Raw genomic sequence first — 26,693 nt, forward strand, 5'->3', positions numbered from 1 at the left:
TATGTTTTTATGTTGGCGTGCAGGAGGCCGATGTAAAAGTCTGTAGAGCTCAAAGTGGGCGTCCAACCTGCAGCTCCTTTCCCGCATTTCATTCCCCTCTCTCTCTCTCTCTCTCTCTCTAATTTCCTACTCTCTCTTGTCAAATAAAAACGCCCCAAAAATAAATTTAAAAAAAGTATTCATGTTAACATAAACTGTAATTATGAGTGAACTTGCTGTGTGATATATTGCTCAGTTTATTTGTGTATTATAAGAGATGTCAACAGGAAGTGTGATGTGTGTTTCATTCTGTGTTGAGAGACTCATAATCTCTGCTGTTCCTTTTTTCCCTCTGTACACGCCTCCACTCCTGATTTATCAACTTTAGTTTTACACTGCTAAAATAATAAAGTTCTGTAATATTATTATTATTCTCTTGTCCCGACATCTTGCACGGACACTTGATGTAACCGCGTGCTTTCTTGTGAGTCAACTGTATTCTCTGTGTAGTCTATGTATAAGATTTCTTTATTGTCACTGCACAAGAACTAAAGAGTGTTGGGCGAGTATGTAGACTGTAGAGTTAAATATAGAAATATACAAATACTAAAACCACAATAACCTGCCAATATATGTTTCCTAAAATCACTGCTGTCCAGTGACATGGACATATCAAAGATATTAAAGAGAAGACTTTCTCATTTTTCATGTTAAAATTAAGTCATTTTTTTTATTTAAGTTAATTTGTTTCACTTTAACAAAGAGAAAAATATATATATATATTTTATACCAGATATTGTTGATCTCATTTTTAAACACTAAACCAAATGTTTTCAAAATCAAAGTTTAAAATCCTGAAATGTGACTTCTGTGTTAGAAATCATTAGATTTAGAAGTTTTCTTTGTGGAAGACAAAATAAAAAAATAAAATAAAAAACACAAAGTGAAATCCATTTTTTAAGAGAGACCCCCCCTCAACAATATTTAAAGTCTCACATCACACTGATATAAAACGGATATGAGCAGATGTAAAAAAACCAAAAAAAAACAGGAAGTGAATTAAAGATAATTAAATACAACTTAAACAACATTTTACATCAGCGTCCTTTAAGAGAAATAATTCATTTTTTTGAATTATTGCATTTTATTTGTCATATTCAGTTAACATCTTAAACTACAACAATCCTGTGTGAACTACCTGCTTGGCACATAAAGGGAATAAAGACATTTGTAGCATTACTTCTTAAACCTCCTCACACACTCTCTCTTTTTCTCTCACCCTGACTGCTCTGAAGACGAGCTCGAGCGCTGCAGCACTCACAAGAACTGATCACTGATTTTTATTATTAAATGTTCAGAGAAGTCCATTTAATTTAATTTAAAAGTGTCATGATGAATTGAGTTATTCTGCTGGGTGCAACACCTCCCAGCCATTTATTTCTACATGTTGTCGAGGACTTCAGGCGCTCTTTTGGTTTCTTGCTGTATTTGAATGTTGTCGTGTTTGTCATCATGTTTTTGTTTTTTGAAGCCAAAGACAATTTTCTTCATTGTGGACAAATAAAGTTCTATTTTATGTAAACAAGCATTACAATTTTTTTTTCTTTCAAAAAAGTTGTATTATATTTTTCATGAACTTATCCAGTGTTAATTGTCATTAGCTTTTTTTTTTTGCGCTAGTTAACCACACAGACTTTCTCCAGTGTGAGGAACAGCTCACAAAGCTGTGCCTTAAAGACGCTTCACCTAACAACGTGGAAAACAAACGAGCGTCTAAAAACCACAACAGAGAGAAAGTGGTGCTTTATTTTGCAGCTCGCGTGCTTCTGTGAAAGTGTGCGTGAGCACTTTTAGATCAGGGGGGTGACAGAGACCAGGATCAATGTTGGCCTGTGAGCTCCTCAGGTGGACATCAAAGATAATTCCCCTCTCTATAAAGCACTTCAGCCGACTATGTGGGCTGAGGATCAAAGAGGGTCTGCACTTTGTTATCCTTAAGCCCCCCCCCCCCCCCCCCCGTTCTCCCCTCCTCTTTACCCCTTAGCCTGAGCATGGCATAGTGAGACCACACACACACACACACACACACACACACACACACACACACACACACACACACACACACACACACACACCTGTGGGGAATGTGTGCCAGCTAGAGCCCTACATGGGAGGGTCGCGTCACGGCTCATGCTTGCGTTGAATAAGGGGGTCTGAGAGGATCCGATCCACCTCCCTTGCTTTTTTGTGATCTGTCAAAGTGAACAATGACCTTGGACAGTTCAAAAATAAACCGCAGAGTGTATCGGTGCTTTTCAGAGCCCGCAGCCACCCCGGAGCTGTCGGATGCCAAGAGAGAAAAAGAGCCGTTTTGTTAGTCATCGGCTTCACACCAGGGCAGGGAATCAATCTACCTCCCCCTGAGTACCAGAATATATGAGAACGTGGAATTATGTCTCTCTCGCTGTCTGTCTGTGTGTATCTGCTTATCAAGCACACACACACACACACACACACACACACACACACACACACACACACACACACACACACACACACACACACAGAAACAGCATCGATATTTTAAAGCATATGCAGCACAAAGCTGTTGACATGTTGGCTCTGTTTACAGAAATATATACGTTTAGGCAAATCGCCAAAGCGTGGAAAACAATTTGTTGTTATTAGCGTCATTTTGTATATTTACATTTTTATTTTTACAGTTTAACACTTTTTACTGACGGGGTGTCTCACTCTTGTTCCTGTAAAATGAGGGACATTATTTCACGAGGCGTGTTTAGAAGAAAAGTTGTCTCCTGTCTATCTAACAGAAACTTTTACACATTTTCTTGACACACGTTCAATAATCAGGAACTTTCAGGTTTTTAATGAGCTCTCTGTTGAATGGATGAGAAACACTCCAGTGTGAGTCACCAGGGACAGACAATGTGTGTGGAATCCCATTACAAAGATTCAAAAGGGTACAGCAGCTTCATGAAGAAGCTTTTACAGTCAGAGGACAGGACGTAAACTCAACACAGCATCATGTTTGTATATGTATTTTATCTTGACCACACATAAACTAGTGAGGAGGCTGTGAGTTAGGTGACACCGTCGTAAATATTAAAAATACTGAAAAACTCCAAATAAAAGCCCAACCCAATTTAAGGCCCAGTCCTCTTTACGAGCCTGGTGTTGCTGCAAGTTTTGACAAATAAAGGATTAAGGTCTTAATCAGAGGCCAGTCTTCATTGAATGTTGGACTAGTCTGCAGATCAAAAACACAGGTACAAAAAGCCGTGCAGCAGGTTGGCATGCATGGGCTCAGGCAGTCGTACAAAGCCAGATCAAATGATTGATTTCTAATTTAATTTTTTTAACCATATTCAAATAGTGAACACTGTTGAATATTGGTTAATTTCATAATCTTTCACATCTTTTCTGTGCACCACTTTGGTTTGGAAATCGAAGTATAGGCCCGTCTCGTGTTGGTGCCCGTCCTAAATAAAGACCAGGTAATTTTAAAGACTGAAGTAAACAAATACCCAGGCCAGTAATTCAAGTTTTAACTCTACTAAATAAACAACTATACTTTTATAAATAATAAAATATATCAAATAAAGGGGGGAAAGAAATACATTCTAAATGATGAGCTCTGCCTACTTTAATACATTATATCTGTAAGTTTTACATTATGACTATGACTTTTTATTTTCAGTATAATTATTGTTTAACAAAGTGTTAAGTGTTCCAAGCGCAGTTGGCCTAGCAGTTAATTCTCGCCTGATGTACAGAGGCTTTAGTTCTCTGAGCAGATGGCTCGGGTTCAAGTCCGGCTCCTTACCTGCATGTCATTTCTCACTCTAGGGGATTGTGGCTCAGTGGTAGAGTCGGTCGTTTCTCAACCGGAGGCTGGGGGGTTAGATCCCTATAGCTACATATCAATGTGACCTTCGGCAAGACACTTAACCCCAGATTCTTCCACAATGTGAATGTGTATGAATGGATGAGTTAATACTGATGGACTCTTTACTCAGCAGCCTCTACCATCAGTGTGTGAATGTGTAGGTGTGACCTGCGGTGTAAAAGAGCTTTGAGTAGTCAGAAGACTAGAAAAGTGCTTTACAAGCCCAAGTCCATATACCGTTACTCTTTCTCCCCAGTTTTCCTCTATCCACTGTCCTCTCAAATAAGGAAAAAAGCACCCATCTCACTTTTTGGTAATGTAAGATGTCCATTCAACAACTATTTTAAAGCCTGTTCTAAGAGAAGGAATGATTTCCCTCAAATCAGGCACTCATATTTGATCAGAGTAATACTGATAGTACCTACATGATTAAAGGAATAATTCAATATTTTGTCAATTAACGCTTAACTAGAAGCAGTTTAATGCTGTTCAGAGAAAGCCTTTAGTTCTCCAGCTCACTCAGCTGTGCTAGCAGTGACTACATGTACCAGGATGCATCAGCTGCAGCTTCAGTCTCGCTCTGTTGCATGTTGCAGGCCGGACACTCTGGTTTGAAAAATCAGTTTGTAATACAAGCAAAGATTATGATGAGAACTCAAAGCTGAGCGAGCGCGTCGTTCTTCTTGACCACTGGACTACACGGTGCATGATAACATTAGGTAGAAGTGCAGAGAGAACTACAGATTTTTGAAGCTGCACCACTGACACACAAACAGCGTTGCTCACTACTGCAGGTGTTTTTTTTCTTTTTACACTATGAACTTAAAACAAGAATGAAAACCAGCAAACAAACCAACCAACTGTTACCAAACACTGCACAAGTACTAACACACTATCATATGTTACCATCAGTAAATGATGAATGCTGCTTTCAACTTGTGATTAACAAAGAAATGCATTTTTTTTAATTCTCCTTGTTTTCTTTTTTGCATTGCATGAAATCTGACTGCAGATTTTAATTTCACCGGCCAAAGTTTGGAATAATTCTGTGTCCTTTGCCCACCTTGCATACTGCATCATATATAACATGACTGTTCCTTCGTGACCTGACACTCTTTAAAAGAAAACAGAAGACATGTTGTGCTTTCGTCAACTCTCCCTTTCATGTCCCCACACCTGGCTGCAGCTCCTCTCCACCCTGCATCACCACATCAAATACAAGCTCCCGGGCAAACTCACATCCACTTTATCCCCGAGGAGGTGGCTGACTCAGCCAAAGTGCACATCTGCCTTGTTGTTTTCACTACGATTCCCATCTATCCCTGCCCTCCGTCGCTCATCTGTCATCACCTGACAGTCGAGACATGAGAGGCCATGACACTCGTCTTTACTGTAAAAGGGTGGAGAGATACCTGCTTTCCGCTTCATACCGGAGGGTTTACATCTGTGGATAACGGCTACAGTGGGGTTATTGATGTACAGGCGGGGGTCATGACCCAGGAGGCACGGTTCAATCACTGTGGAAAGGTTTGTGTGTGTGTGGGCGCTCAGAACATGTCAAGCCTCTGATCTTCTCTTTTCACAGAAAACATGAGAAGAAGAAATACTCCTACGTGTTAGCCTCATACCTACACAGGCAACCACATGTAAATGTAAATCTACTAAGTATGGCTAAGCTCCATTAGTTTGTGGCTTTATGGATGACATGACAGTCCTGCGCGGACTAACCACTGCACCACCAACACCCCCTGTGTCCTCTTCTTTCTACGGTTAAAACTTTTACAACTCCTCCAACCACTGCAGCATTTTCCCAACACATGCTCTCTCTCTTTATAAACCTTTCCCCTTCTATAACTCAAAAGAGAATCTTATAAGTCAGCATCTTAAAGTGGGTTTAATTTAAGGGTGTTGTTTTTTGCGCTCTCCAAAACTTTAAAGACGTGAAATGGTCGTGATGGATAAACAGCATGCACACCGCACCTGTTGCTCATATTGTATTAAGTATGTAGTATAAGTATCCAAAGTATAAGAACAGTTCTGTTCATTTCTTTCTCTCCGCTTGGGACATTTAACTAAATGTTTTTTACAAACCCCTGTGTGATATTAGGAACCCTTTTATTGCAATTTCTTGAAGCTAGGTACAGCTAACACTATCTTGCCATTCCCTGCACATACTGTCTCAATTCCCTGCATAGTTAACTTCATCATTCATTTTGTACTTGTATATACCCCCTATTTTTATTTATTTTATCTAATCTATTCTGTTTAATTTGTATTTTGTATTTTGAGCTTACTTGTCTGTGCTGCTGCAATGCCTAAATTTCCCCTCTGGGGATCAATAAAGTATTATCCTATCCTATCCTATCTTATCCTATTTACTTGCAACATTTGTCCTTTCAGAAAACAAAATCGACAGAGTCTGTTTGACAGTAAGAAAATCTTTTTTTTTTTCCACTCCCTGTGATACTATAAAACATTGTATTCATGCAAGCTTTAGCTCAAGTAGTTAGATACAGCTTATACAAGATACAAAATGTACAAGTGTCCCTACAGAGAGCAAACGTGTCAGCTGCTGGTGTGAAAAGTGCATATGTGCATCATGAGAATTCAGACTTCAGTTCAGCCACAGTTTTGTACCGTAGATCTTGTTTAAGTTGTTCTTACATCCCCTGTGAGTGTGAGTGTAGGCATGTGTGAGAAAAGCAGTTATTTTGTGCCGAAGCTTAAATGATGCTGTGATAAATACTGTGAACTACGTGTGTGTGTGTGTGTGTGTGTGTGTGTGTGTGTGTGTGTGTGTGTGTGTGTGTGTGTGTGTGTGTGTGTGTGTGTGTGTGTGTGTGTGTGTGTGTGTGTGTGTGTGTGTGTGTGTGTGTGTGAGAGAGATAATAATCACCTCAGACTCATTACAGCAGAACACATCGGAGGCTCTGTAGAAAGCTGCATCCAAGTCAGGAATGGCGGGCGCTGGGTTGAATATCGTCTTGACTGTAACAAGAAATCAGAGAGGGATGCTTTTTTTAATGACCAGTGTCAGATATCTTTATCTACAGGGTCACTTAGGAGAACATGCAGTCATTACAAAAGCGATATACTTCTCAATTATACGGTTGGTTCACAGATGTCAGCTCGGCTTTTAAAGGGAAACCATTTTGACAGTGTCCCCTCAGTGTTGTGTGATGTTTCTTTTTTCTTTCCATTTGCTAAAGCTCTGCTGTCAAAGTCTGACATTACCTTAATTAAACTTTCAATGGGAACAAAGGCTGGTGGGCTACCACTGAGGATTGCTCTCACAGGCAAAAAGCTCAAGTGGATAAGCGTCTATAAAAAGACACCTTTCTAAACGATTAAATTAGCATTCCCGCTAAAAGAACATTGCAGAAAGGGAAAAAAAAATAAAGGTGCCGGTGGAAATGGCCTTACATCCTGTTCCTGTGATACGCTGTAACCCCTGCGGTTCCAGCATTGTGTGCATGAAAAAGATTTGACACGAGGCATGTAACCCTAAATATGTGTGTGTCAGTGTGTGGGTGAGATGAGTTGTGACCCTTTGCGTGTTCGTCGAGGAGCGTAAAGAAGAGGGAGAGGGAGCAGGACTGTTTGTCAGAAGTAATCCTCTGTACGTGTTGCACATCACTGTCTCATGCATATTCATGAGCAGAGAGCATTAATGCATCTAATACCATGATTTCTGTGTATGTGTGAGGATAAGCCCAGCTTGACGAAGCGATTAATTCTGATATCTCTGTGTATAAAATAAAGCCTCGTGCAAGTGTGTGCGTGTGTGTGTGTGTGTGTTTGTGAGGGGAATATATGTTCAGTGTTGGTGACATCAAAGTCTGTTGTGCTAAAGTGTGTGCCTAGTAGCTGTGTGTGTATGTGTGTGTTTGCGTGGGCACATAAGAGAGCAGCTGCGTGGGTTTGTGCAGGGCTTTGGCCACCTGGCGCTTTGAGGTGGAAGCTGGGCTGCGAGTAAAAGTGGAGATGTTTCTCCCTCTCCCTTTTTCAATACACACACACTCACTCTGCATACCCATGTAAACTACAACCATGTCACCAAATCACTGACAGTGGGCTCTTGCTAACTCTTCTCCTCTTTTCAGTTTGTCAACTAACTTGCACCTCAGATTCCCTCACTCTGGTCTCAAGGAATGTGATGCCTCCCTTTTGCAACAAAAAAAAAAGGAAGTGAGTCCATTTTCAGCCCTCTGTCTGTCTTTGTTACTCAGATTTCCTTTACCATAAAACCGATATCCAATCAAGCCCAAAAAAGATGCTAAATTTGGTGGCCAAACTACATTTTTGAAGGCTAAAATGTAAGATTAAGTACAAACAATTGCATTTTTCTGGGAAGTGAAAGCCTTACTGTCCATCAAGAAGCATGGACTCTTCTTGATGTCACGTTTTTTCTTCCTGATGTTATCAACTCTGGTTGTTTTGGCTTTAAAGAAACGGGGCCTGTTTGTGTGAGCCTGATTACATCAGCATGCCAAAAGTTTGTGAACAATCATGTGGTAAGAGATGTTAAGTATAGGGGAATTATTTTTATGAAACAGTGCTATAATACCCCCCCCCCCACTTTTAAAATGAAAACACAGAACTCTTTCTGTAGCCTTTGATTGCCTGAAGAACAATTTCTTTCTATGACAATCTTGTTTGCACCATGCCATCCACAACATCTTCATAAAACCTGCTCATTACACTTTTAATTAATTTTATTAATATACATTCCTCATGTCCCTTTCAAGCTGCTTTTGTCCTCTCCCTGGTCACATCTTACTGTTTTTTTTAAATGCTAAAATGCACATTTCACATGCAGTGCAATTGGACTTGTGTTAACCGGGTGCTGATATATTAAGCTTGATTGCACTGTTAATTGGAGTGAGTGTTTTTTCTATATGTGTTATTTTTTACATCAGTGGCATTAACACACAGCGATCAGTCATTTATTGCAGCACTTACTGTACCACATACTGTATGTAAACAGGGCAAACAGAGAAAGTATCACTGAATCATGTAGAGGGCTTACTCATGCTGAACTTTTGTAAATAATCGTATTATTATTTGTAGCCGTGAACAGAACTAGTAGGAAGCACAATGTTGTCCTCCACTATCTGCTCCCTAATTTGCCATCTGTGGTGTTACCACAGTGTTTGCGTCATTCCTGTCACTGCAGTGCAAATGCATAGACCCAGTGCTTCTGAAGTATACATGCAATAAGACTGCTGAGGACGGAAGTCTATCAATATGCACACAGGAGCAGCTTGTGAACAATCCCTATTAAAGTCATGCATGCAGGGACCTGCCTCTCTGATGCAAGAAGCTGCTGCTGTGGACGTCATGTTAACCCGGCAGGTCAGGCTCAGGTTGCTTTGTTTTGCTCTCCAGGTGTTAGTGAAACCACACAAACACACACACATACACACACACACAACAAACACACACACGCTCACACAGCTGCTGGGACAGATGTGGTAATACTGGGATGTGTGCATACTGAGTCATGTCTGGCAACTGACTTTGTGTGCGTGTGTGTCATGACTCTGGGTTTTTTTTTTTCTTCATTGCACTGAGGTTCAAAGTCTGGTTTCCAGAGAGTGCAAAAAAAAATGTGGCAGTTTGTTGCTTTGGTCAATTTAGGAGGAAAGTTAGATGGCAGATTGAGGGAATAAAGACAGAGATCACTCACCATCTTACACGCATGCACACACACAAACACACACACACACACACACACACACACACACACACACACACACACACACACACACACACACACACACACACACACAAAAGAAATGAGTCATCAGTAAGTATGCGAAAGGGCTTTAAGAGGCTCTAATTGCATCTGATGAGAAATATAAAAACTGCTTTTTGCACAGACAAGGAAGAGGCGGAGGAAGACGGAAGAGGGAAAAAAAAGAGTGAAACTTCACAACTCCTGCCATTTCCTCCGCTCGAGAATTGCTTTAATTCCATTAACTTGTCAAAATTCAATGGTAGATGGCAATGAACTAAACATACATACAGTGTCTTTTTCTAAAATAATTACATGCAATCTCAATAGGTTATCTTGACAAGTGTTCCTGAGAGCTGGCATCCACAGTGCGTGTGGTTTGATGGTGACATTTATGTAATTTGAGCGCCGCTTCACCCCTGCGTCATTAAATCCTCGCCGCCAAACCCATTAACACCCATTCTCTCCAGAGAACTTCATTTACGCAACGCTCTGCCGTGGCAGCGCCGAGGTGGCATCTTCGCCGAGCATCTTTCCTCGCCTCGCTTCCTCTCCTGGCGCCACATGCTGAGCCTAATCCCGTGGTATGGTCGACACGGTGGGGAGGGGGTCTCGGGGGAAAAGAGGGTGGCGCTCAGCGAGGCCATCTGGGTATCCCATCTGCAGAGTCGGTTATGGCTGCGACTCTTTCATTCCTGGCAGGCGGCAACAAGCGATTACAAACGATAGGCCAGGATGACATGGGCGAGAGGCTCCCCAGACGTCTCTGATGACGCCGAGGCGTGCTAATAATAGGATGCTGTTAAGAGATGATGAGCTCCGTAACCGGTTATCACAGAAAAAGGTGGAGGGAGGAATGGACAGAGGGAGGGTGGGAGTCTAAAATAGGTTATATTCATGCTCATACACAAAGATCCTGTTTGCTTTTGGTAATGTGTGTCAAGCCTCGGTTGTTGATATAAGAAGTGAGCAGCAGGGACACAACAAAAAACTTGTGAAGATATTGGATTTGTCAACTTCTCACACTAAACATGATAAAGAGATCTGAGTCTGTGGGAAACAGAAATGTCTAAAGACTGAGATACACAATGTACAGTATTTTTTTTAGGTTGGAGTCTTACTGCTAAATTCCATCAGATGCGTGTTCGGTCTGTCTCAGCTCCGCCACGGCAGCGGTCCCGGTCAGTCATTAAATGTGCTTCCATTGACATTTGTGTCTTAGCTCCATCCCAGCTCCAGCAGTCCGAAGCCTCTGCAGCAAAAATGCTAGGCTTCTATATATTTGCCGGACACAGAAGCAGGGTGCATGCCCCACAAGGCCAAGGCCAGGATCGAAACTGGGGCCAGTGCCACAACGACTTTTCCTCTGTGCATTGGGTGCATGCTCTACCAACTGAGCTACCTAATGCTTCTTCAAGGTTCTTTATAACCATTAAAATCATCAGGTTCAAGTTTTCTGGAGAGAAGGAGATCTTTGTGGATAAAATGAGCTATTAGCAGCTCAGCTTGCAGCCCCTGTGACACCCTGCGTTCACTGAAGAGCATCCTGAAAACACTGATGATGATCACACAGCATTTTTTAAATAATCAAGAGCTGATGATACTGAGGTTCATGGTTCAGGTTTCCCAAACCCATAAGGGTATCCTTGATCAAAGCTAGTTGGTTCAAATGGCAACTACTGAAGATGGTATGTGAAGCCTGTTTCCATAGTTGGTGTTGCATTCTGGTGCATTCACCAAAAGTGATGAAATTAATTTTATGAAGCTCAAGTGAGAACTCTGCTTTTTTTTGTCACCCTCACACAGTAAGCCACTTCCTGTGACAGGTGCCCATGTGGGTTGAGTTGTTGGTTTCAGAAAGTACCATTCATATTGATCTTAACATACAACCTGCAACAACTATTAAACGTTGGTTTGGCTGCACAATCTGGGCTTTAGATATCCATTCTGTTACCATTTGGATGTTTTACATTTCTTGCAGCATGTATGGAATTAGAGACTGGTACACCCTTGATGTAAATATTTACTTTTTAAGAAGCTCTATTTTTATTCTCTGTCCTCATAGAAATCCTGCACTTGTGCTCTGGAAATACCAACAACATACAGTACATGGACACTCACTGACCTTTGTTCTCCTGAGCCATTTGTAGAGCCAGTAAGGATGTCTGCGGGCTGATCTCCAGCTGGCACACCAGAACTTTTGCTTGTTTGATGGCTGGGAGAGCGTTCTGCAGCTCCTCACTGCCCAGCAGCATGTTCGCACCGGCCACAATCACAATGGCATTCTCCCCTGCATTAGACAAAAGAAGAGAGGTGTGACGGTGCTAAGGCTACAACCGTTTGTTGACATTTAAAGACCATGGAGACTCTTTGTTCATAAGTTAGGCTAGATTGAGTACACTCTGAAATCTTAAAAGATCTAATATAAACAAAATTCACAAAATTGGAGAAATAAATATGTGCTGTTAACATCCACTAGTGATATTTACATATAAGAAGTGGGTGCATCAAGAGAAACGGTCAGTAGTGCTGCTGCTTTAGATTTACCACCAACTATTCCACCTGAGCCTTTTGCAAAGTTGAGCTTTTTACATTTTCTCAAGTTCCATCCAACTTTTTATGTTCCACTTGTTTAGTTCATAAAAAGTATCAATTTAAAAACACTTAATGAGTCCCTTAAAGGTCACATATTATCCTCCTTTTCCTTTGTGTATGCGACAGTGTGGTGCATAACTAGAGATAACAATTAACTGAGAATCGGTGAGACAATGGTGGCATTGAATGCATGAGCATACAATGTGTGTGCGTGTGTGTGTGTGTGTGTGTGTGTGTGTGTACAGTAATGAAAATGTGCACTGAAGGTACACATACACTTTTTGTTGTGTGTTTACGAGACCATTTCTAGACCTCAAAGAGATTTTAGTATCCCTGCAGGGTGTTGTGTGCTAGCACCGAAAGCATTTACCTGCACTGTTAACAATGATGGAGGCAGCTCCTGTCGCTGCATCAGAGGTTTGTCCTACGAAGTCTGACAGACAGAAAAGATTAAAGGTTAGAAGTATCATTTGTTTGTCTTTCTTGCAAAAATAAATCTGTTATAATATGCTTGACAGGAAAAAGCAAAAATGTCATCGTAGTAATTCCATGGAGTGCATTTGGATCAGGTAAGGTGTTTTGCCACAAACATCGAGTCTGATATTTGCATTGGGCCAAACTTTTTGAACACCCCTCTCTTATGGATCAAAATGGTTAAACTCTCATTGGCTACAAAAATAGAGAGAATATATATTCTTAAAAGCCTATAACAAAAAAAGTTTTGGATAAATACAGATTTAAAAATACATTGGTTGGATTTTGAATTTGTCCATGCACCATGGAAATGGCAACCGCTTTGGAACATGGTGCAAAAAAGCCCCGGAATCCTACCTGTGTTTACACCATTGTCCTTGAAATTCTGGATGTAATTGTCTCCAAAGAAGTCTTTACCAACCTAGAAAAGATTTAAGGCAAAACAATAACAACAAAGGGAGTGTCAAGCAGGGTCAGACTTGGTTAGCGGCAACTTTTGAAAAGTGGTATACTCAACCCTCAGTTGGGTTGGATTTTCGTGTGCCCTGCCAGCATACTGGCATGGTGCCGCCGCCGAAAATGTGAACAAACGAACACACAAAGTCAACAAACGCACACACACGCAAACACACGACCAGCTGCGCCAAGCCTTCAAGACACGATAACCCCGCCTTCCCGCCTCTTCAGGCCCACCTCGCTTTCGTTTTCCTTCCCTCCTTCCCCTCTTCCCCTGATCCGCACAGGGATGTCCACATCTGTAGCTACTTTGGGTTGCGGATGGGGTCCCCACCTTGCCCTGAGGCGCCTACTTCGAACCCACGCTTTCCAAAAAACGTGCCAAATCGCGGGCACTTCAAGCTGCCTGTGATAATGGTTTGGTCTGGTATTGGCTGCTTGGCCCCAATCTCTTTGAAGAGCGGCCTTCCGTCTTGGATGTTTTTGACAAGCCCGGATTTCTATTTTTGGGTTCTCCCCATGCCCGCAGAGCTCCTCCCGCACTGGGTTGTTATCGATCGGGCCTCTTTGTTCTGAAAGAGGTGGGGCTTCGCTGCTTTTGTGCTCAGGTTGAAAGGCCACACTGAGCTTACTGATTGGAGACTCGGGGTTGCACGGTATGGGAATAGGCTTTTTTGAAGGTGCACAAGCGTGGGTGGGCGTATGCATGTTGTATGGTATTGATCAAGAGAAAATGAGGCACAGAGAGTTGATGTTGTGAAATGACTGAAGTGTGAACGATGCCATAAGGTTTTTGTGAGTTGTTAACTAGTTGGTTTGGTAGATGATTGCTGATTATTCGCACTGAGTAAGACGCGGCTGAGCCAGAGGTTGGAAAAGCAACAGAACTTTTTTTTCTGACACGCACACTTTCAGGCAAACAAACACAAACAAACAAAAGAAGCTGTGTATGGCTGTACACTTGATTGCATTGTCCTACCTTGCAGACCATAGCGGTTTTGGCCCCCAGTCTTGCAGCCTGTATGCATTGGTTGGCCCCTTTCCCTCCAAACCCAATGAAGAACTTGTGACCATGGATGGTTTCTCCAGCTTTGGGAAGCCTTGGCGCCTGGCTGAGGGTAAAAAAACAGGCAATGAGCACATGAAAACATCTTCACTTTCAAATGACCATATTGGTAACCAGGTGATACATAATTACAATACCTTTCCTTAAAAGTCATGCTTGGATTTTACACTGGTTCATTTTTGTCATTCCAACACTCAAACAGATACAAGTTTAGAAATGTGGCATCAAACTTTAAAAACTGTTTTATTTGGCTTTGTGAGTGTTCTACAGAGAAACCAAGGAGGGATGGGAGATGTCAAAATGTGAAAATAACCCTTCAGGGCCAGATCTTTCTGTGGTTAAGCTTTATTTATCACTGGAAAATGTGCAAAAAAACACAAACAGGAGGTTTCTGTGGAGTCTGCTGAGGATTTTATCTTTTGGTCTTGTGGAGGTATTTCTCTGAAAGGTCAACAAAATGGAAACACTGCTGGAAAGAATTGATTATATGAATGTTTCCCAACACGACGGCAGAATTTAGAATCCCTGTCAGAACACAGAGCTAACGATTGCTTCATCACTTTTAGAAGCTCTAGATATTTTACCTAGACATTCAGTAAGCTATGCCCATGCAAGTTGCTCCAAATTTTGCAAATGATGCAACCAGCAAAACCCATAGATGTCTCAACTTGTGACTGGCTGCTCCAATAATGCCTGACTCATCAGGGCCGGGTAAAGCCCCGCCTCTTCCCTCAGGGTTGATTTGCCACAGGTGGGTGCCCCCAGGAGGAGACTGTCTGTTCCCTGATTCTTCCAATCACAGAATCAGAGTGGGTGGTGAGTAACTGAGTAACATGGAGGATAGACAACAGACAGCTTCATACTGTACGTCAGAGCACTGTGGTCTGGCCCCGGGCCAGCTCTGCCCGGGGCCAGAGGGTTTGCGGACGGCAAAATGTTGTCATAAACTTGTTTTTCACCCTGTTGTTGCTCTTTTTTAAACTTGTGTGTGTATGTGTGTGTGAGAGAGAGTTTGTTTGTGGCAGGTGTGCTATTACTGTAAGTTTACTCAATCCCAGGATTTCCAGTAAGTGAGACGCTGGTGGCAAACACTGGAGGTTGTTATAAATGTTGCTGTTTTCGCACTGGCGTGTGAAAACACTAAATTGCCCAAAGCTATAACAGGATGCAGGGTCAGTGAGGCTAAAATGTGGTGAGAAGCAAATAGGACAAAGGACGAGCACATGTTAATACACATGCACACACACACACCTCCTCCACACAAACACAGGCACACAACCACACACACACAAGTTACCTATTCTAGTTGGTGCAGCTGTCCAAGTTAATTTTTCCCAACTGTGTCACTACTGTGTGACTCTGTGAAAAAAAGGACTCTGTGCACACTCACTAAGCTAGCAGGAAGCTTTGTGTTGTTGTGGGATCCTTTTTTTTCACCACACTCATAAAACAACATTTTTATTAATGAAAAAGAGAGTTAAAAATAGTTTTCTTGGACTGGGTAGAAAAAACACCCAATGGACAAAAAATAATAGACTCTCAATAGCTGCTTAGCTTAGCTTAGCACACAGACTGGAACCACCATGAAACAATCTGGCAGCCCCTTTTAAGCTTGATGATCTACACCTCATATCTGGTTTGTTTAATCAGTCACTGTTAAGTTGTCATGTTCACAGTTTACAGCAAAACTTCAAGAAGGCCAGTTAAACACATAAGCAATGCGTTTTATTCAAGCACACCTGGGTTGCTGCACAAAATAAACCAAGATAAACCAGGCTTATGGGTGTGAGAGGTGCTGATGGACAGATTCTGAGGTACTTGCCAAAGTCTTTGTGCTAAACAAAGCTAAGCTCATCAGCTGTTTGTGGTGGTTTCAGATGCTTCAAGCCAATTTCCTTGTATATATATCAAGCAATCTATGTCCCCCATTTATCCTCTGACTCATTTGCTTATTTGGTTTTCAGCAACTCTGCATTATCGCTATGCTATAACCATTTGGACATAAATACACAAGCATTCAGTGTCTTCAGTCTTTCATTTGTGGGAACCTCAAGCGTTTGGCTGATCTTTAAACTCATACAGGGTTACAGGGTTAAGAGCATATTATACATTATAATATTCAGGTTTTTTGGGGGAATAAATAGTACACTTTGGGACACATGTTTTTTTAATGCCAGAATATGTTAACCACTCTCAGGACTTCTACATTAGAAGCTAGACCCAAGAGACAGTTAGCTGTTTAGCTTAGCTTAAATAACACACTAGAATTAGCTAGCCAGGTACTCTCATACCCAAAAAAATACAAACCAACGCTTCCTAAGAATATTAATGACAACAGTGCATCTCTGTTTGATGCTAGCACAATGTGCAATGCTAAATTGTGCAAAGCTAATCTTAGATCTGTCTCAGTGGACGGTTTGGTACTTGTGTAGGACATTAACTAAATATGTCGCCTCTTAAGTTCTCTTAATATTACTTTTTATGTGATACTGATACTACATCAAATAGATACTATGTTTCATCAAACATGAAGACAGATAAGAATAGATTTAACTGTGTTGTACTGAGTGTGTGGAGAGAAACAATATGACCAAAACAGTGCACAACACACTAAAATTCACTTAGCAAACTAACAGATTTCAATCAGGAACAACCAGAGTCCTGACACAGTTAAACTCAACTTTAGAGTTAACCAACATGGCGGACAATGGGAAGGAAGAATTGTCAAAGATAGTATTTTTGACCAATTTTTTACTGAGAATTGACAAAAACAGGAAGTTATGCTTAACGTTAACATGAGTATGAGCGTGTTTCCAAAAGAGCTGAAGATGAGTGAAAATGAATTTGCTGTGATTGTGATGTTTCCTTCTTCAGTCAGCTTGCTTCCCATGTTGGCTGTCGCTTTGTGCTACGTGACAGTCCACAGAGTGATTGCCCGGCTGTCCTCAGAGTTTCAAATCGATTTGAAAATGATGTAGCCCCTTCCAGATCGGATCACTTATAACACACCACACAACACAGAAAAATCCGGCAAGAGAATTAAAAAAAATCATTCTTATGTCAGAAGGCGGGAAACGGGCCAAAAAAATCTGTCTGAATATCTTGTGGCGCGTATCCCCTTTAAGCCTTTCTCTGAATCCACTTCTGCCTTATCAAGTTTATTGCACTTCCATTTTGTCTCGGTCTACCTTTAAAACCGCAGGGCATGATGCTATTATGTTGTGTTAAAAGAGGTTATCTTGTAAGGTGTTCAGGCTAAGGACTATCATGTAAGAAGGTCACTTACATATGTTCTGACTTAATGTTTTATACAACAATCAAAAGAAACTGGCTTGTTGTTTGACATATTTGATTATATCATTCAGGTGCTCATTTAAATGTATTAGGTCAAATTGTAATGTATAACAAGCATGAAGTCCAGATTATTAGATAACATATTAAAGCTAACACCTGGCCGATAGCCACCTGAGGTCGGATAACTAACAGGTAAGATAAACAGATTTCCAAATTCTTAAATAAACCCACCCACGCCGACTCACATCCACTGAGACACTTGGCTATTGTTGTCTGTGGTGAGTGCACCAAACAAACAGGGCACTTATGTGCTAAAGTGCAACCTCGGTGCGTTTTCTCCCATGGAACCCAAAGGCCAAAGCAGGTGTTCAGTGACGTGAAGTGTTTGCTTTGAGGCTGCCTCTCATTTCCCTCTCCTGCATTTCTATTAAAGTCATTCCTCAGCTGTTGGTGAGAAACGGGGGGGGGGGAAGTAAAGTTGGGAAAAAACAAATTCAAAAAGGCTGTTTTCTGAAGTTGGAACTGAGCGCGTCTTGCCAGATACAAAGAGAACTAATTACTTATAAAAAGAAAAAAGGATGAGCTCAAGATTGTTGCTTTTCTAAATCTAAAATATATGAAGTTATAACAGATTAGTATAGACACTACACATTCAGTAAGCACAGCATTCAATGTGAAGACCTTCAGCACAGAAGCTTTTCAAGCCTTTGTTCTCATTTTATATAATTTTCCTTGTTCACAAAAGTCCCTTTACCTGAAGCTCTAACTAAATCAGGACATGGACAGGACTTAAAGAACAGGTTGTACAGAGACAGCATACCTAGCATGGACACGTTGAGCCACTTTGCCAACAAGAGGTTCAGTGTCAGAGGAGGACGTGGGCGTTGATTTGTGTGTGGTCAGACCATTTGTGGGATACTCGCGCATGTTGCTATTATTCCCTCGATGGTCACAAAAATGGCCTATAGCAGCAGATATAATGAGCCACTTATCAACTTATTCAGTGTTTGAATTGGTTGGTGCTTATGAAACATTGCAGCTTTGTTTCATGTTTTTTGTACATTTACATAGAGGGAAGCTGGGCTGATCTCAGCCACATCTTCTGGCTTTGGACATTGTGTGCTGCAGAATAAAGCAATGGATGTGTAATTTAATACTATGTGAGATGAGTAGCTTTTTTTTAAAAGCAAAAATCAAAACAGCGGCATTTCTCTTAAAAACTAACATTGTGGGAGGGGTTGTGAAAACAGTGTGGTGGCATTATCAATCAATCAAAAAATCTTTATTTGTATAGCGCCAATTCATAACAAGTGTTATCTCGAGACACTTTATAAAACGCAGGTAAAAGTCCTTACTCTTTGTTATATTACAAAGACTCAACGTTAATCCATCATGAGCACTACAGCAACATTTAGCAAAGTTACAGTGGAAAAAAATACTTTCTTTTAAGAGGTAGAAACCTCGAGCAGAACCAGACTCATGATGATCAGACATCTGCTGAAACTGCACCGGATTAAACAGTTTGAGGATGGAAACATAAAATAAAAAGATGATTGAAATACACAGAGTGACATGTGATGAATGACTCCAAGTTCATTCAAAGGGGTCAAAGGACGGACAGGTTGGAGCACACAGCATAAACATGAGGTTAGAGAGCTTTATCAAAGATGACAGGTCAACACTTTGATCCAACCTGTAGACTCATTACATTTAGAAAATCATTACAAACAATACACTCAAAGAACTTTTATAATTGTATCTCCAGTTGTGACCTATAAATTAAAAACAAGAGAAATAATTGAGTGTGTAAGTTAACAGGAAGTTGTGAAATAATGCTGAAAAAACTACAGTGACGTGTTTTGATTTCTCCATGTTACCACACCAGGCAGACGCCAAGATATTGAGTCCACTACAGAAGATCGAGGAAATTAGTGAAAGTGTTTTTTTATCTTTCATGCTCATGTGTTGGCATGTGTACCATCAATCAATCAATCAACTTTTATTTGTATAGCGTCAACTCATAACAAGTGTTATCTCGAGACACTTTACAAGAAGCAGGTAAAATACCTTACTCATTGTCTGTTAACATTACAAAAGAGCAGGTAAAAAGACCTTACTTATTGCTATGTTACAAAGATCCGGCCTATCCATCATGAGCACTTTAGCAAAGCAGCAAAAGTTACAGTGGTAAGAAAAAACTGTCTTATTAAAAGGCAGAAATCTTCGGCCGGATCCCCGGCTCATGACGAAACAGCCTTCACAGGTCTAGACTGCGCCGGGCTTGGAAAGGGATAGAGGGAGAGATGGGATAAGAACCATGTGTACCATGAAAACTACTTTTGTTTAAAAATCCATTGCCTTTGCTCCAATATTCACAAATAGACGTAAGTACTAGAGTGCTGTTAGATTTTTACATTTTTTTGTTCAAATATGGTGAAGGTGGATTTTGTGTTTATCAATTAATGGATTTATTTTTATATCATTGATTCTTGCACATATAGAAGGGAGCAAATTGTGCAAGTCTGAGTGGAAGATCACCATCATAAAAAGATTAGAAAGACGTGTGTTTACTGTGCTTGTTTCTGTTTTGTAATCAAAGCTTTATTTATTTATGTCATCGAGACACTCAGTCTCTCTCTCCTTCAAGTAAAGCAACAAAAAGTCACAGAGTCATTCCCTAAAGTGAAAACATACAGTAGCACTTTAAAAAAAGCAGAGAGCTGTGGCAGTAGGGGGCAGTGTATGGCTTTGACAATGGGTTAAAAATTCTGAGACGCTCTCCTCTTTCTTCTCCTCCTCCTCCTCCATGCAGCGCACACAGAACACACAATAAAAAACAAACCTTTCAAAAAAACAAAAAGTTACATAGTTTTCTCGACAGCCTGACTGATAGATGTTGAACAAAACATCACAAAGATCTGTGATACACATGCATGAAGAAGAAGAGGGGGAAACACAGAAAGTGCGAGTGAGTGTGTGTGTGTGTGTGTGTGTGTGTGTGTGTGTGTGTGTGTGTGTGTGCCGCTGCTGTCTGACAGTTAATTGTACTTCCACCCAAACACTGGCTGTTCAAGACAACTGGATTTCTAACTTCAAAGCCAAGCATATCACTTTGAAGGGCTGTGAGTGTATTCCAACCACCCTCCCCTCCCGCGTTCTGACCTCCATCCAAAAAGCCCCAACCCCACAAACACACACACACACACACACACACACACACACACACACACACACACACACACACACACACACACACACACACACACACACACACACACACCCACACAAACTCTTTCCAAAAAACAGGCCATTTCCCGTTAGCTTATTAGAGTCTTAATTGACAACTCCTGCCCTTCAAAGCACACAGTCACTGGTTGAATTGCTAATGAGCAACAACATGAATACCCAGCATATGTTTTGGATAAGTGGGGGGGACTTGGGAGTGACAATGTGACAACTTGAATTGGAGTGTGCACTTGCCAGAGTACCATGAAACTTCTCTCCCACTGGGACAGATTGTGGTTGTTTATTGAGATCTCCATTCGCTGGCAGCCAGGTGACATTTTCATCTTTTATAGAAATATAACCAAAGCAGCAGGAGAAAGCTGTTTCACTGTTCTCACACAAACACTCTTCTTCACGCTGACAGAAAAGACATTAACTTGGCATGGAGCCCATGAAGACTTGACATTACACTTCATGTGTCTTTTCAGATTGTGTCATCCCTCACAAAAGGTTTTTTGGTAAATGAGGGTGACAAATTGTTTTCAACCGGCCCATTGTGCGCGAGTTGATGACTAACGATTAGTGGGAATGGATCCTACTTGGCTTAACAGATCTCACCACGTACGACGACGATGATGATGATGATGATGATGCAACTCTGACATTTCAGTAAGCAGCAATTAGAACAGATCATCTGCACACTCTGAGTGTTTGAAAACCTGAGTCTGCTCCACCATGCCACGGTCACACCTGCATCAACTGTCAACGACTTACAGCGATGATTTAGTGTCCAAATAATGTCAACCCTGAGTAACTGATGAGTCTTAATATCTTACAAGGTCAAGCACTTTACATTTTAAATTCTCATACTTTGCTAGAGTCGAATTTCAAGATACATCTGCAGATTGTACAAACCATATTTGATATCAAGATGCAATAACTAGATAGATATAACTCTTATAACATGTCTTATATCTGACGCATGACGCATGTTGTTATGTTGCTTCTTATTTGTAGACGTGCATTCACTGTTGACTCAGAACTCCTCAGAAAACATGTCTGCCAAAAAGAGGAAGTAAACTCATTCATTATAGAGAACAAACCATATGACGTATTTTTGTAGGCCAACCTGGAAGTAGCCTCACATTGGGGTCTAACGAGAATTCCCCTATGCAATTTTTGCATTGGATTTTGGATCATTGCAGAAAATAAGCTCTGTGGCAAACGCACGTTTCTGAAGCGTAGGCGTTTTGTTCAGCAGGATAATCTTCACAGATGAACACCATTTTTATGATGCTTGAAGCGTTAATGCGGCCGACAGAAGTGAAAAGCTAACATTATGCTACAAGCTAACTACACCACGGTCGGATGATTGTGACGTCACTAGCGTTATGCTTCAGACAATCTCCGAACTTCAAACTTCACAAGTGGGGGTATTACCTAACGTAGTTTATGTGGTCTAACAAAACACCAACATCTCTTCAGCTTGTGTTAAACACAGACCTTATTTCAGGGGGCTAACCACAAACCCATTCAAAATCCATGTTGACTTTTAGACGTTAGACCACATGGCACTCAAATGATAACTTACTTCAGGGTTTTAGGACACATTCCTGTGGCGCTCTATACCCCTACTCATATTGTTTCCCCTTACACAGTATAGTGTTTTTACCAAGTTATATGATTGGACGATAGGGACTCCAGTAGTGCTGGTATATTGAGTACAACAGTTCTACGACTTCAGACTGGATATATCCTCCATTTACCGTTGACATAATTTACATTATAGTGATGCAGGGTTGTTCATTTCTTGTTAAATCAACAGTTGAATGCAACATGAAGACATACATGTAGACAGTGGACCTGCTAGGTAAAACAGACGATTATGCAATGTGTGATATCATTGTTCAACGCTGGGATAATGACATTAAGTTCAATAAATAGACAAATATTACAGAGTGCATATTAGCTCTAACTCTGTGTTTTCACATCTACCTGCTTCTTCATGTATTGACAACATGTTTCTACTGAATCCTTACAAACAAATAAAAGTGTTTCATCAGCACTAAATTGGCAACAGTTACTCTAAGCTAGTTTTATCTTTATCTGACTACATCAACATGGCGTGAAAGCATGGCCATTATCCCCCGGCCTCCATCTAATAGTGACATTGTGCGCATGCTGAGTGAGAAGGCGTTGCTTGTTTACATAAAAATAACTTTTTTTAGTGCGATGGTTTCTACTGAGCCCCTGGAGTCCCCAAAAGTAAAAAAAAAAGACATACACAAAACTATTGTGCGCACATTAGATAAACTTATCAAACACAATTATCTCGTGCACAAAAAGGAAATATTTTTTGTGCACAAGATACAATATTTTTTTTTTATTTACTTTTCGTGACTTCAGGGTCTCTGTAGGTTTCAGACTCTCCCAATGTGTGTTTATTGTGAATGCTCGTATCGAGATGACATAAAGATGGTAAAAAGTTTGAAGGATATATTAATGTGTTGCTTGGCAAAAGTCCAGTCGACTTGCAGACGTCATTGTGTTTGAGGAGACAAATTAAGTATTATCGGTAAATTGAAAAAAATAATATCCTTTCATGCACTGTGCACTTTTAAAAAAAATGTTGCATAAAAAATATCAGAATTGAAATCAAGAAGTTTAAAAAAATATCATAACAGGTGTGATAATCTCCACTAAGCCTGCGACCTCATGCCTATAAGTCAATGACAGCAGTGCTGTTAGTCATTACAACGGCACGCCTCCTTAATTAATCATTTGAATCAATGACAGAATGTAACCCTTTAACTCCCTTTAAGTTTACGTCGTAACAAAAAGTTACAAAATATTTTAATTATTCAATGTTTATTGCATCAAAGCCGCTTTCTTCCTCCGCTGTGGATATGAAGACGATGATGAATGGGTTTGCTTTTATTCATCAATACCTCCTGAATGTTCATTTCATTTTATTTGACATGCTTTGTATGTGCAGTTACTAAGAGGGTCAGTACTCCAGAAACATAACCGTCTTCAATACCTAGTTTTTTACCCATTCTTCTGCAGCTCAGGAAATAATAAATACAATTCCAAACATTACCATTTAACAAGAAACCCTGTTCCTAAAACAGCAAATCATCTAAATAATCGACTTTGCATCTAATAAATACAATTCCCTAATGACCTAAAAGCTGTAGAACCAAACTATCGTTGAGACTGGATGTTCCTTCCCTCTACATTTTGGCCTTTCAGGACCAGAAGTGCAAGGCGGTGACATTATCTAAGTTTAGAGCACTTCCTCTATTCTTGTGTAGACACAGGCCTCTGCAGTCCATTTCAAGCCATGATGGAAAACACCCATCAGCCCTTATGCCATATTTTCCACAAGCTTGCATGTCATAATAAAATCCCTGAAGGAAAATGGGGGTTGTGGTGGTTAATAATAAGAACGGGAATTAGGTTTTAAGCAAAGGAAATTAACCGTTTCCTTCATGTGCTGCACACAATGAAGTTTACAAAGATACCAGAGACAGACTTACCACGAAGACTTCTGTCCTTCAGCATGTAAACAATATGCTCTTCTTTTAAGACCAAGGTGAACAAAAGTGTTTTGTATCTGTCTTAGAAACCAAACATGTGTATTAAGCAAAGCCACATATGTCCAGACCTATAGGTCAAAAAAACATAAAGCTCTGTTTTACTTCATGAATATGCTTCTAAATATGGTCCTACAAAGTTTTTTAATATGCTGCTTCCCATTGAGCCCACATAAATGAAGCAGAGGAGTTTCCTGTGCCCAGAATCAGCTATGGACTGAGCCTTTGCATCAAATTAAAGATTCATTTCATTTCATGTCAGGGAGAGAACACAAAGTATTGACATGATAAGATTCACTTGTAAGTAAAGGTGAAGTTAGGGGCTTGTTTACTCACCTCACCAAATCAGTCATACAGGAACCAACCACCATCACGTCCAACGCCTCTTCAGTCATTATCTGATGAATACACACACGTGTTATTTCAATAGTAACAACAAGCTTAATCCAATTCTTCATTGGAACATGTTTTGGATGATTTTGAAATGAAAATGTTCAACATTTGACCAGCTTTAAGAGTAAAGCCTATTCATTAACAAGGACACAATCTAATCATAGCGGACTCCTTCAGGGCACATCAGGCAAAACATGTAAAATAGTTTCCCAAGCCCACCCAAACAAAACAACCATTTGATATTATTTATCTGCCACATTAGCATGAGCATGACTGAAACAAGGATGAAGGTAAAAATAGAGCATTCATTGCTGGCTGAGTTGGACAGGTTCCAGTCTTATTGGGGGTGGAGGGGGGGTTGTGGGGTATATCTGCAACACGACGTGAATGTACCTCAGCCCAGCAAAGTCTATAATTAATTCAATCCTCTGCTTGTATCAGAGCTAATGCTAGTGTGTTAATCTCCTCAAATCTCTGCCTAGGCAGCAGAAGATTTTGAAAGCCTGGCCGCTGGCTGCAGGATGGCTCAATTCTCTCTCCCACATCTTGCAGTATATTGTCTCCTCTCGGCAGGCATGCAAAGCTAACCTAGAACTCTTAACGTCTTTGCTGCAGGAGAATTGTATGAGATCTGCATTGTTGGAGCACTTGAAGCATCAAGGAAATGCTCTCCTCTCATGTTAAAAGTGACACTGAATTCACACGAAGTAGCTGACCGTCCTGCATGAGAGTTTGTAGACTTTAAAACGTGTTTGATCATTTCTCATAAACTATAACTTTACCAGAGGTTCACCTCAGCCCACAGGGAAACAGCACATTTGCATAATGAATGAATTAAAGATGATTTAAGAATTGACTCACACATCTTTAGGTCTAGAACAAAGCATGCACTCAAAAGACTACATTGAAACGATTTAGTCTAAATGCAAATCAAAACCGCAAAGAGTGGGTTCAACAATTTAAACAGAGCCATGAGCAAAATCCAAAAGAGAATGGGGTTGTTGGACCCCCTTTTAAAACCTTACAAGATTTCTGCTCATGCAAGTCCAGAGTTTTGCTCGATAATGATTGGTATTACAATAATATGACCATTTCAGAAGTTCAGATAATGACTGTAATCAGCAAAACATTTATGCTAAACCCATTTTACCTCAACCTCAGACAAACGATTTCTGCTAAAAGCTATTTTTTTATCTACAGTTTCATATTTCTAGTTATACAAGAACACTAAAAAGACAACTTTAGACGTTTGTTGAAGTGAACCCTTCATGTACTTACATAAAAAAGTAAAGGTTGGAGGATAACAAAATAGACACATTTTATTGTTGATATTCTAGTGGATACTAAATCATTCTGGTATAAAAGTGGAATTTCTCGGTTGTTAATCAGTCAGATACACCATTAGTCTTAGTGCACATACTTTCATTTTCACAATTTCTGTCCCTCTGCTACCTTTCGGTTTTATTTTTACAAAACATACAAACGTGTTTTTGATTTTCAGCATCTGCAATGGGTTTTTATCTTTCAATTTGATCATAGATAAAGGAAACTTGAACCAACTCTGCAATTTGGTTTATCATTATGTTAGTTGGAAAAATGCATGTAGGCATATATTTAAAATTCAATTTGATCAGGGTACAATAAGGCTTAATTTAGGTAAATAACTCACTTTAAGCCATACAATACAGGGAAGGATGACGTAAAATATCAATGGCTCTAAGCAAAAAACTAATTCCATTTGCATGATTTGAGGACTTGTCGATGTATGATGAACATATAAATAAGGAAAAAAAGCTTTTTTATATAATTACTTAAATAAAAAAAAGCACTTGAGCTAGAATATCCTTACTTTAGCTTCTAAATAATCCCTAAATTATAATGAACAGAGAGGTAGGCTATACATAATGCTGACTGTTGAATGGTTGTAGGACGGGCTCCAGTATGACACTAATCTAACAACTACATTAAATA

At 40.3% G+C, this 26,693-nt stretch overlaps 1 protein-coding gene across 2 annotated transcripts in view; it reads right to left on the reverse strand.

The window, feature by feature from the left end:
* Nucleotides 1-26,693, reverse strand: part of rbks (ribokinase) — a 39,759-nt gene that overhangs the window by 12,606 nt on the left and 460 nt on the right. For both annotated transcript variants that reach the window (XM_061062691.1, XM_061062692.1), the window contains exons 2-7: nucleotides 24,666-24,727; nucleotides 14,128-14,260; nucleotides 13,050-13,113; nucleotides 12,589-12,651; nucleotides 11,749-11,913; nucleotides 6,783-6,874 (exon numbers count right to left, since the gene is read on the reverse strand). In XM_061062691.1, the coding sequence (XP_060918674.1) occupies nucleotides 6,783-6,874; nucleotides 11,749-11,913; nucleotides 12,589-12,651; nucleotides 13,050-13,113; nucleotides 14,128-14,260; nucleotides 24,666-24,724 (576 nt within the window). In that variant the 5' untranslated portion in view covers nucleotides 24,725-24,727. The remainder of the gene's footprint in view (nucleotides 1-6,782; nucleotides 6,875-11,748; nucleotides 11,914-12,588; nucleotides 12,652-13,049; nucleotides 13,114-14,127; nucleotides 14,261-24,665; nucleotides 24,728-26,693) is intronic.

The sequence above is a fragment of the Labrus mixtus genome, chromosome 18 (genome assembly GCF_963584025.1).
Source record: "Labrus mixtus chromosome 18, fLabMix1.1, whole genome shotgun sequence".
NCBI classification, from domain to species: domain Eukaryota; kingdom Metazoa; phylum Chordata; class Actinopteri; order Labriformes; family Labridae; genus Labrus; species Labrus mixtus.